The following is a 13080-nucleotide window of genomic DNA, read 5'->3' on the forward strand; positions in this document are numbered from 1 at the left end:
GAAGTCATTTTGAATGCTGAAGGGAGTGAACAGTGCTGTGGTGTTCTGTAGGTGTGGGTCACACATGTATTTCAACACGCATGTACTCTCTTCAACAATGTTGGGCATATTAGCACCCCATAGTGGTTAGCAATGTAAATACACTGGTGTGTCTCATGTTACCAGCGCCGCAAATACATCCCCAAAAGCACCTCCACCCTACACAACTCTGCATACTGCATACTGTTCACACGCTTAAATGAGTCCCCTAGAGTAGGCATCAGACCAGTGCTCACAATATTTGATTGCCTGGTGAAGAACTTGTCCCATACTATCTGTTTATGCTGTTAGGAGCATAATATGACTTTGGAAACAAAAGCTGTGGAAAACAAACTTGTTCTTTATTAACACATTTTATGTGGAAATCCAATAACCATTCACAGACAACAACGTACAACCATTCAAGGACAGGGAGATATAAGGCATAAGGTACCAATGTGGAAAATGTATTTCCAGTGAATTAAACAATAGAGTAAGTTGTACATAGTGCAAGTTATCAGTTACCATATTGTTTAAATTAAGTTGCATAGTGAAAATATATTACATGAGTACTTGGCTTAAATTGCATTTTAAAAAATCCAAAGCAATAGACACTTTTTACATGTTTACATCAATATAATTGTAAGGCTTATCTGTGCATTACTTATTACTTTTATTAAATGAACTGTGTAAACTTTTAAGTAAATGGGAAATCCAGTTTTCCTGTGTCAAAGAGAAACAGTGAAAGTAATTTTGCCACAGCATATACTGTTGAGTTAAAGGTGCACTGTGTTGAATGTGGCCAAAATGGGGTACTGCAACTATGCTGCTCGTTGAAACTGTGCTGCCTATTACCAAATTTGATCTTGTTATGAATACTAAATAATAAACCAATAGTTACTAGTATAACCAAAGTACAGTACGTTTTGCAGCTAGACATTTCTATTTCTGGAAATTCAAAATGGAGGACCATTGGTGGTGGTCGTAAGTATTCATGAAAAACGTAACATTAGTGAATGGGTAGCATGAATCCTGGAAACATTACACAGTGCACCTTTAACAAAGGCTCAGCCACTGTACCAACCTTTGGTACAACCAACATCCCGTTTTGTTGTTCATGTTGGTAATTTGCTTCTGCTTGTGAACCGAAAAGGGGAGACAACAATCTCACCAGACTTATATGTCCTTGAATGGATGCACTGCACTGCAGTGAAGCATTAGTTGCTACAAAATCAAGCTGGTGGTGATGACCTTTGACATGGAGTAGGCACTTGGCCTCTGGCCACCGTTTGCCATCTCCAGACAGTAAATGTTTGCCGTGTTAATGGAACACTTCAATAATGGGACCAACACGATGAGTGTTATTTTAACACTGAAAGTGTTGTATTGACACGGCCGGATTTGCTGAGCAGAAGTTCATGGGTAAAGCCAGCAGGTCATTCGTGGACCTTACAGCTTCACAACTTCTCCTCAAGCCGCCTGATGAGTTTGCCGAGGTCGTCCAAGCTGTAATTCTTCTCCTCCAGTAGCTCGAAGCGTAAGCTTGATATATCCTGTTTAATTTCTTTAAGCTCTCCTGTAGACCAATACATTGTATTAGTTTATCCGAGTGGTTTGTGTTCTAACAGTCTCAAGCAAAGCCAGCAGGGTATCTCAGACAAAAAAAATCTTTACCTTCATTGATTTCGTCACTCTCTTTATCACATTGTGATTTTATGATATAACGCTTGATAAGGCGCTTCATGATCTTCTGTAAAAAAGAGAATTACATTTTTTGTGTCACTGAATATTTTCATCTTTGCCATTTTTGTGACCCAAGAACTGTATTTGAGAAGTAAGCCTGAAGGATTATGACTCGCGATGCACTTCTCTCACTAGAACAATGTACTCTTTAGGGCTGTAACGATATTGTATCGAACCTACAAATCGTGATACACAGTGTCACGATACTGTATCGCAATACAAGGAAGCAGTATCGTGATATGCCCTTTCCAAGTTTTGTTACCCATCAGTTCAGAAAAAAACACATGATATGACGTGATAGTGCTTCCAAGCTTCAAATCATCATGATTATTATATTTAAACGTTTTAACATTGTTATTAGCCTCTTGTAAAATATTCTACCTATGAACTTTCATAGTTCTTATTTGTCATTTTATTTTATAATGTTGGCAAATGTGAAATCGTGGGGTGTATCAAACCGTAGGTTAAAAATCGTGATACGAACCAAATCGTGAGTTGAGTGTATCGTTACAGCCTTAGTACTCTTACAATTTACAATTAAGCAAGAACAAGGTAAAATAGGTGAGTCTTGGCTTCCATATCAGACAAATCATTCATCACATACATTACTTTAGTCTGCAATTTAAAGGTGCACTGTGTAGGATGGTGGCCAGACTAGGTATTGCAACTTTGCTTTGAAATTGTGCTGTCTACTGCCAAATTGGATCTTTTATTTTTTACATTACATTTGACGCTTTTTTTTTTTTTTAAAAACCAAAGCGACTTACAATCGAGGAGATAATCATAGCTGACATCACTAGTAAAAACAAATTGCACAGGAAATATACAGAACAACAAGTGCAGATGCTAAGCGGGATTAGATTTTTTAAGGTACGTTAACACAAGGTTAAGTAGAATACAAACACACACATACGCAGTTCAAGCATTAGTGTATTAGATAGTCACGAAAGAGAAGAGTTTTTACTTGCTTCATGAAGGCTGAAAGAGATGGGCCTTGTCTTGCTGCCTCTGGGAGGCTGTTCCACCATTGAGGAACAACAAGAGAGAACAGTCTTGACTGGGATCGCTTAGAGCGAGCAGACGGCTAAACAATGAACTAATATTTACTAGTATGACCAAAGTACAGTACGTTTTGCAGCTAAAAATGTCTATTTCTGTAAATTCAAAATGGCGGACCATGAAGAAGATCCCCCTTTTCATGCATGAGAAGCGCCATTTTTCCAGTCATAATTAATACTTAGAATTTGATGGTGGTGGAAGTATTTGTGGAAAAGGTAACATTTCTGATTGGGCAGCATGAATTCTGGAATTAAACTACTGAAAATATTACACAGTGCACCTTTAAGTTTTGTTGTTATTGCACTTCCAGACACAGTTTATGAAATCTACTTTACTGCAGTGTGCTGTAGCGCACAGTAGAACCACAGTCTGGAACACACAACAGCTCAGGATGGCCAAGTAATGGTTCTCAGTAAATACTGACAACACTATGTAAGTAGTGCATAATTAATACGTTCTCAGCAAGGAAATAGCCAAATAATTCTTACCTACAGTAAGCAATATGAGATCTATTGATTTAAATACCTGATATCGTGTGGGACGCTCTGGGCTCGGATCTCTCTGTGGGGCTTTGCCTCGCTCGCTTAGCTGCGGGGGAGAAGCACATACCTCATGCACATGACTAAACAGACCACAAAACACACTTCTTACAAACATATGAGATGTTTGACATCTGCAGACGACACCTGGCTCACACAAGAGGAGGAATGCCTAATCAGGGCCGCTGACATCTTTGCTCGGGCCCGGCCGGCATACAATAAAATGAGGACCCAATGCTGGGGCCCCCTGGGCCTGTGAATCTCACCCCTTTTTTCCCTCCCCTGTCAGCTTCCCTGTGCCTGATGCATAAACACAAACCTCATTCAGTTCACACTCAGCCTTCTCGTTCTCGGTGCTCCACTCTCTGTTAACCAGGGCCAGGGTCAGCGTCTTGATCCCGTTGGCCAGAGTCAGCATAGACTTGGGACTTGGCACCAAGTTGAAGGGGACTGGAAGCGTCCTGCCCTCCTCGAAGTAGGTGAACCACAGCTTGGCTCGTGCAAATTTCCACTCCACATCTGCGTCATCCTGTCCCCATGAGAATGAAGGGCGAAGTCACAAGAATGAACAAGAAGGAGGGACACAAAAATATACTGCTATGTGATTACAAGCACTTTCAGTCATGTATAAATTATGAATGTTATCTATCATCAATCATTTAGTTGTTATTGGTTGCATTAATCTAATGGACAGTTCATCAGTTAATCTTTAGATCTGGAGTTGTTAACACGTGATTCTCCATCTTTCTTGTGTTATTTCTGTTTTTAGAGCTTTTGGTTTGTCAAGTTCGTCATTGACTATCCTTGGCATAATAATGAAAAGAAATGATATCTGAGTGCATAATGAAACCGTACCTCTATTTCTTGAAATGAGCTGTTGATCATTGCAATGAGCATGTTGAGTAAGACTATAACCACGGTGACATTGTACACTCCATAAAGCACATAGCCAGTGTTCTCAATAAATTTATGCCCCGTGTTGAGGATGACGGACTTCACTTCTGATAGTCCAAATATGGCCCAAAATAATGTTTTGAAGCTCTCCTCCACACTGAAAAACATAAATACAACCAAACAAGTTACAGCAAGGGAAGTTCTGCCCTCACTGTTACCTGTAAATGAAAGTAAAGTAGGTCTACAGCATATTTGAGATTGTTCAAAGATAAACAGTAAAACGTCAATGCAGATGTTCCTCCTTAATACAAGACCTGTTTATGTTAGCCATCTCAGCTGGCCATACCAAAAAAACATGGACTGAAATTACTCCTCTCGAAATGAGTACAGAAAAACACCATAGTTGTGATTTGACAGAGATATGAGAAATCTATAATTTATTTAAGAGAATTGTCCAGCTGTGTATCTCGCAAGACCTTACAGTATTAAATCATTTTTCAGCACAGTTTATGCTTACTAGCATAGAGTAGGTTCTTGGAAAGGGCTCCCAAAGGAAAACAACAAAAAGCAAATCTCTATGTACTCACGTTGTGAAGGCTTCGTTTTGCTTTGCTCCAAGGTAGTATGAGAAGAGATTGAACATGCCAATCATGAAGGCCAGAAAGACCAGGATGAAGATGACCATGAACTTGAAGATGTCCTTCACCGTCCTCCCTAAGGAGATCTGCAGTGGCCCAAAGGCCTCATTGGCTGGCAGGATGTAAGCGATCCTTGAGAAACTCAGCACCACCGCAATGGCGTACAGACCCTCAGACAATATCTGGGGATCCGACGGTAGCCAGTCGATTCGAGCTGCAATTGCAAAATAATATAGGCTACATTTAGTGGGGCCAAGGGCAGGGACACAGCCAATTAAATAACATGTTCAATGTCTAATGTAGTTGCATACTGTGCACCAGTGGAACGCTGTACAAGTTATTGAAAGACTTTACTGCCATAGTACTACTATATTACTTTAGTAATAGGACCAAATCTCTGGTAATACATTATGACCACATTGCCATTCTGCTAACAGCTAATTTATGACAGTGGTCTTTTCAAACCCTTTTCATTCAGATGGGATCGCAGGTGATGCCATTCACTGCCTGCTGAAAAATCTTATCTACATCTTAACAACATTGCAATGACATACATTGCCAGGAATCCTAAGTAACAAAGCAAGACGTGGTAATTACAATTTTGGGAACAGTAAGGTTATAACATCTTCATGAAAGGTTACGAACACTCACGTAGCTGGAAATATGCAATCTCTGGGGGCAGAGTTACGTTTGTCAGATCCGTCCAGTGACTGTCTACAAAGCTCTGTGCCGCGTAGGCGTGCCAAAACGCCATGAAGCGTGCGATGAAGGATGCCACAAAGATGGCCAACATCCCAAAATCCAACATGTTCCATGGCTCAGTTAGATACTCCCTTGGCCCTTGGCTCCAAATCTCCTTGCACTCGGCCCAAACCATTCCTGACAGAGTGGGTTACAGTTAAATTACAGTAAAATAAGTGGCACATTTTTGGTCAGGGATTGACATCAACTCTTTTCCTCACTGGCAACTCTTGCTCAGGTGAAGTATAATACAAAAGCAAAAAAGATCAGTGTGGGTGACATTGATTTCTACATGCAAATTTCACGACTGGCTAGGCCTATATGTACTGCTCAATATGTGACAAACTTGAACTTGAACTTGAAAAAAAAGCTATATGTTTTTAATGAGGTGGTCTTAGTAGGACTCTGAGACTGACCGATGACCCAGGAAATGATGAGTATTTCCATCCAAGTGAAAGGGGTTGTCTTCATCCGGAACAACTGGGCGGGCCTGTCGTGGACCGTCATGTTTGGCAAGAGCTTTGTACCATCAAAGCGGTCTGCACCATTTAGCACAAGAAGTCCAAGAAACATCGTAAACGAAGCAGCATGGGCCACAAACTTGAGGAAAGGACCACGCATAATCTTCCCCAACTGTTGAAAGGTCACAGAATAGCATTACTAACATTGGTTGAGGTTGAGACTGACATTTCAGACAATGTGTTACATAGCACTGTGTTACATAGACATTAAAGTGATACTGCATTATTTCAGGAAATAAGCTCATACCTCCCCTTGACTTAAATACTTGAGTTGAATGTTTCTACTGTACCTCCAGCCATTCTCTTAGTTTGGTAATGTTACTTCTAGTTCCATGCTACCGATCATCATTGAATCAGGCACCATACCTCTCATTTGGAGGTAGAATTTGCACAGCCAGACACAGAAAATGACTGGAAGTACAGGAGAAAGATCAAACTCAATTATTCAGCACAAGCTTATCTCCAGAAATAGCCTGGTATCGCTTTAATATTGAACTACAAAAAGTTTCAATCATATCAAGGAACATAACAAAATTCAAAGACCTTACTGCATGGCATGATCCAATACACAACGGCCAGGACTGGAAGGCCAATGGCGACAGCGAGAACTACCAGTACCATCACTCCTGTTGTCTGCTGCCTCAGCCCAGCCACATTCTCGTACCAGATGGATAACAGCTGTTGCTGACAGTTTGGATGGGCGACAAACTGTACCAATAACAAAACAGAGGTACATTTTTAATGTAACTGTTTTCGGTAGGGGCACATCCGAAGTGATTTTTCACAGGTGCCAGACAATAGTGTCAGACAATTGAAAGAGGTAGGTCTGCACACTACCCATTTGAAGCACAACTCTCAGCATTTTTTTTGTAATTTCTGGAAATTCAATTTTCACAAATGCTGTTGCTTCTTAACCACCACCACCACCACCAGGATCAGGAGAAAGTACGAGTTATAAAAGAGTTATAAAGAAATTACAGTTGTTTACCTTCTTCAGCTCATATTTGAGGGCCAGCTTTAGTCGAATGAAGCTTGGTCGCCCAGGTAACTCAGCAGTCTCGTCAACCTCACCATTCAAAATGGCCTCCACTTCCTCTGTGCTCCTGCACAAGTCCAGAAGCCCCACAACAAAGTCTTTGCACTGAATAGACAGTCTCTTGTAATCGTTCTGAGAGGAAACAGTGATTTTTTTTATAACAAATACAACAGTGAAGTGTCAAACAGCTGTAACATCAGAGTGCATAATGAAATAAATGGTGCAAATTGAAACCAAGTTAATAGTTTGAAGATTCTCATTCATCAAGGTCATGTTATCGAAAGGGTGTAGACTGAGGGTTTAAATTGACTTCTTGGAGCTTTAAGCTTTTTCAAGAAGATACCCACTTACAACTAAACTTGTAGCCTCTTACTGCAGATGGGGTCGCCGGCGGGCTTATTCACTATTTGCTGAAAATACTCAACTACATCATCACGACATTGCTATGACAGTACCGAAAGCCTTAATTAACAGATAAAGAGATAGTCCTTACAACTATGGTGACAGTAAGGTTATAACATAGGCTCTGCGCTAAGGGGATAAGGTGAGTTAATAAGCAATGAACTTGTGAAAATAGTGTCCTTGCTGGCTCAGGGCTTTTAGGCTTCCTATATTGTTTTAAGAAAATGACCATGTATCCCGAATGTATCATGGAACATTCACATCAGTTGGTGTTTTACCAATCATATTTAGCTTACCTTAAACTCTTTCTCAATGTTGGCCAGGGAGGCCAGCTCATTGCTCAGCTCCAAGGCTGCCAGCACAGGATCCTCATTGGACAGCGAGAGATAGGCGGGGCTGGCCAGGCCTTTGTAGGCATTGATGCGCGACCTCGAGTGACTGAACGAATCATACTTCTGATGGTAGTTACAGGTGTCACAGTCACAGAAGTAGTCGTGGGGCTGCTCGATCCGAGCGCCTTTCCTAAGCAGTATGTGTACTATCTCGTACGCGTGGCAGTGGGCTGCCAGGATGATGGGCGTGACGTCATGGGAGAAGCGTGTGCCATCTTCATCATAGGCAAAGAAGTCATCCAACATGGCGACCTGGCTGGGGGACACCCTCAGTCTGTGGCCGTCAGAGAAGGCCGGATGGTTCAGGATGGCCTCCACAATCCGGATGTAACCTTTGCTGATGGCCAGCAACAAGGCGTCTCCAATGCGAGCAAGGTTGTGCTTCTTCAGCAGCAGCTCTGTCACCTCTAGGTGTTCATTGGCCACGGCCAGCTGCAATGCATTCTGGCCCATGTAGTCCACACAGTTGACGTTGAGGTCAGGTATCTCCGCCAGCATCCGGCGCACCACTGGGATGTTTCCATATTCAGCCGCGTCCAGCAGGCGCTCCTCCACCTCTGTGAGGCTGTAGGGCTCGGGGTTGAACATGTACGCCGCCCCTCGCACAGCCTGCCTTCTGCTCTTGGCCAGATTCTGCCAGGCCAACGTCTGGCTGTCAGTGATCCCCGGCCTGTTAACACATACAAAATACAATATATACAACACAATACGCAATATGCAAACAATATACATATAGGCCTACATATGTTGTGTCACATAAGCAATCTAATAATGTACTGTACAAAAAAAAACAAATGTTCATTTTATAATTTCATACATAATCATAATCGTACAGCATATATAATCATATATAGTTTCAGAATAGGCCTATATATAAAGGTTTGGGAAATAAAAGGTATTTGAAATTGGTGTGCCCTTTGAAAGCACTCTTGGAATGTACCTATCCAAGTGTGCCAGTGGCACTATGATTAAAAAAAAAAAAAAAATTAAATGCTCCATTCATGACCCAAGTACATGTAACGTGGAATGTACATCTCATTTCATTTCTTTACATTTTTTCTCTTTCTTCTCTTCTTGGACAGTTTAAGAAAACCATGCGCACTTTAAACGATGAGCAAGCTGTTTCGCTTTAAACAACCTGTCACCAAACCTGTCTCTGCAGATGTGTTGTGTCTATTATTGCTGTCATAAGACGTCACACGCACATCCTCTGAGGAGTTTAAACTGTTTACTTTGCATTTTGTTCGTGTTTTAATTAAGCTACACTCTGATGTAACGTCTCTGGTCATTGGGATGTAGAAAAAACTGAATGCGTAATGTAAACCGAGAAAAAACATTGTAAACCATCTGACATGACAGATTAACGCGTCCATCTATACGGTGTGAAGTACATGTGTGTGGGTAAATTGTTCCATGTACTTACATCTGAAGCCCCTGGTAGCAGCCATCCTCTCCGAAATCAGCATTCATCAGAAGGTGTTCTCGACTTCTTATCCGTTTTTCAATCTTACGCGACTGAGACTGATTTTCATGTGAAACTTTTCGCTGGTGGTTCATTTCGGTTAAGTTGGAATTTGGGGAAAAAAAGTTTAAGTGAGTACAAGACCTGACATCCCCAAACCTGCTCCAAACAGCCCGCTATAACTGATGTACATGGTCATGCCCACAGCGGTCGCCCCTCTTGTCTAATCTCCGATCTGCGACAGTCCTGAGAAAGAACAGAACTCTCCGTGGAATGCTGTGTTCTTGTAGCGCGTGCTGGAATAAATGAGCCATTTAACAATCGCACTTTCACACAACAAATCTCTCTGAGCCGCGTACCTGTGTAAGTGTCGACAGATCAATAGTTATGTCATTTCATGTCATGACAATATCGTGGGGGTGGGGAGGGGGCTAATTGTAATTGACAAAATTACGTGCATCTAATGACTTAATTGCACTGAAAAAAAACAAGTTTTTTTTTTTTTTTTTGAGGACAGCCATAACTTTTTTCAGTTGAGGTTATTACAGTTTATAAACATTTGCCATTGTTAACATTGTTTAGCCAGTTATAAATAAAACACTGGGTAGCCAATATAAGCCTACGCCATGTGCCCTTGAAATTTTTCTGAGCTTGCCTTGCATTTACCAGTAAAACTGCATTTCCTGTGGGCTTAAGGAAAACTCTGTGTGAGCAGTGAATCAAGTGTGGGAAATTGTCTCAGTGGAATTCTGTTCTGACCAAATGAATGTACTCAGTGATGAGCACCATGTTGGCTACGTGTGTGTGTGTGTGTGTGTGTGTGTGTGTGTGTGTGTGTGTGTGTGTGTGTGTGTGTGTGTGTGTGTGTGTGTGTGTCAGCCTCAAGGCCAGATCCGTGGGGATAGGACATGGCTGAGGGGTCAGGAGGTCGACTCAGAGAGAAGGTCATGGGAAGCCACCGTCTTGGTTGCGCTGTCATATTCTCTCGCATGTCCTCAAAACTGATGACCATCGCAGCTGTTTTCAACTTTTATTTTTGGCCCCTCCTCCAAGGCTCACCCTTGCCAAAGAGTTTTGTTGGCCTCGGTGTAATTCTACAAACAGCTGAGATTTAGAGAGAGAGTGTTTGATCTTTGCACTCGTCAATCACCGATCGGTTTTGCCAAGGGTTTCTGGCTGCGCTTTCTGTGATGTCAAGTGTTACGACATTGTCTTGTTAAAACATAGTGAAGCAGGTGAAAACACGGTTTCACCTGATTGTACCACTTTTTAATGGTCACTCTCTCCCAAGGAAATGTATTTTGGACACTAAATGAAGGATGTCATTGCTTACAAGCAAAATGCACAATTGGGTTCAAAATGTCCAGTTTTTTTGTCACAGGTGGCGCCACATAGGCCCACATTGTCTCCTGTGTCATGTCCTGAAGTTACATTAATTTTGTGCATCAGAGCATCTCAGGGACGTCACAAAGGCACCCTAATCATCAACGCCTCACTACAGATGGAACATTTTGTTTAGTCTCTGGCAAAGAAGGGAAAAAATGCATTCTTCTCTGAAAATAGCAACTCAGGAGAAGGGCCCACTGTGTACACACATTATTCTCCTGTTCAGGGGAGTTGGGTGGATGATAAAGGGGTCAGTTGTCCCGGGCCCCTGGGAGAGAGAGGGCCCATAATTGGGTTCTCATGACGTTTTATGAATGGATTTTGGGGACCCTTTCAGATGTCTTTGTCCAGGGCCTGGCCAACGTCGTCAGTGACCCTGCTCCTGTTATTTACACTGCTAAAGAAAAGCCAATGGGCAGAGCCACTCAAGGACCACACACACACACACACATACACACACACACACACACACACACACACACACACACACACACACACACACACACACACACACACACACACACACGCATGCACGCACACACAGTAGAAGAGTTTCTTTCAACTCTACTCAGTAGCCGTCACTATCAGGGTCCGCATTCATCTCCAACAAGTATGAGGCCAACATTTAGGCTGAATAGTGAAGACTGAGGGGAGAAAGCCTTGAAAACTTGCACCCCTTCATCAAAAAATGTTCAGATATTAATAACTCCAGAGTCCCCAGAGAAAGATTCAAGTTCATTTTTAAAATACTGCAGTCTTCATTTAGTCTTTCTAGGAAAAATGAAATGATATATTGCACTGCAGACGCTTTTTTTCTTTCCTCTGAAGTGGATTTAAGGGGGAAACCATTAAGAAATCACCAGTTTGTCTCAAACTAGTAAAATTAACTCATGAGAGAGCTTTTTTGATGAGGCTGGATGTACATGTCATGTACATGTGAGTTAAATTAAATTAGCTTTATTAAAAACAGTCATATACTGTTCACTTGATCCTATGGGAGGGTAAAGATAATAACACTGTAATAATATTAGTCATATTTTCTCATGGTGAAGCAAATTCTGAGTCATTGAAGGGCTACTGATGGCGGAAGTGAGCAGCATGTGTTTTTGAGTCATGTAGGGGTGCTTTTCTTTACATTCTCCTCCGACGTTACCAAAATAGATGCTCTGGGAAACAGCCTGATGTCCCCCTGCTCTCCTGGGATGCCTAATCACCATCCTTAATCTAAACACAATACAACCGCAGCCGGAAGACCCAATCAGGCAATGGCCGATCGTGGAAATACTAGCACTGATTTCCTGCTGATTTCCCTGCATGACATATTATGCAATAAATAATCATTTATTATACATAATATTATGTGTGGAATATAAAGCAGAGGGCACAGATGGTGTTTGCTGTGACTTAGTCTTCCAGGCAGGGGCATAGCAGCAAAGTTTGGGCCCTATGTACAATCAGCTCCAATGGACCCCCTCAGCCAAATGTCTTCATAAACTGGACTGTGTGTGGGCCCCCTACATACATGGGGCCCTGGTGACTCAGTCACACTTTACCCCCCTGAACGACACCCCTGCTTCCGGGGACAGGCTACATACCCCGAGTACCCATGATTGATGACTTGAACACACTTGTTAAACTCTGGCCCTAAAACTTAGTCACTCGTGTCGTACTTGTAATGAAGTCTCTAGTATCAACTGTTACTCATCAAAACTGGCAGAAAGTTTGCCACTGCCTTCACTAAGCCACATGGCGCATAAAGACCTTTACCAGTACACTAATGACAGCCTGAGACAGTGTCTGAGCTGAACTATTTTTAACGCTACAAAAACAAATAAATGATGCTGTCTCTTTTCCTCTCTGTTTAATCACACGGAGCAGTGCCCTTTCGCCGAGCACGTACTATAGTCACCTTTGGCGTGTCCTCATGACTCATTGCAAGTCTCCTCCATCCGTTATCACAAGTGTGTAGCATCAGTGGATGTTCCTTTACGTTTATAAACAACCCTAAACAACCCCCCTGTTACATAATTTAACAGCCCCTGCCGGCAGTGCATACTGTGCTGTGCACTAAAGACAGACATGTTTGGACTCTTTAGAAGCACTGCTTAGGTTCTCAGACATGGGGAGGGGGGGGGACAACTGTGCAATGTTTACAATGGCTGTCGCCCCCAAGTACTCCACTTGGGTCAATCAGACGAGCACCTACAGTACAGTAAGACAAACTCACAACAGCAAGCACATGTCAACTG

General features: G+C 42.1%; 2 protein-coding genes across 2 annotated transcripts in view; one reads left to right on the forward strand and one right to left on the reverse strand.

Moving 5' to 3' along the window:
* Window positions 1-13080, forward strand: part of c1qc (complement component 1, q subcomponent, C chain) — a 116503-nt gene that overhangs the window by 36840 nt on the left and 66583 nt on the right. The gene's annotated exons all lie outside the window — the stretch shown is intronic.
* Window positions 367-9733, reverse strand: trpc6a (transient receptor potential cation channel, subfamily C, member 6a). The gene is made up of 12 exons (XM_063202645.1): window positions 9407-9733; window positions 7888-8653; window positions 7142-7321; window positions 6697-6861; window positions 6049-6265; window positions 5543-5770; window positions 4841-5105; window positions 4215-4410; window positions 3679-3888; window positions 3346-3408; window positions 1693-1768; window positions 367-1594 (listed from the first exon to the last, which is right to left on the reverse strand). The coding sequence occupies exons 1-12, from the start codon at window positions 9538-9540 to the stop codon at window positions 1476-1478; spliced, it is 2619 nt and encodes an 872-aa protein (XP_063058715.1). The 5' UTR covers window positions 9541-9733; the 3' UTR covers window positions 367-1475.

The sequence above is a fragment of the Engraulis encrasicolus genome, chromosome 7, assembly GCF_034702125.1.
Source record: "Engraulis encrasicolus isolate BLACKSEA-1 chromosome 7, IST_EnEncr_1.0, whole genome shotgun sequence".
Lineage (NCBI taxonomy): Eukaryota > Metazoa > Chordata > Actinopteri > Clupeiformes > Engraulidae > Engraulis > Engraulis encrasicolus.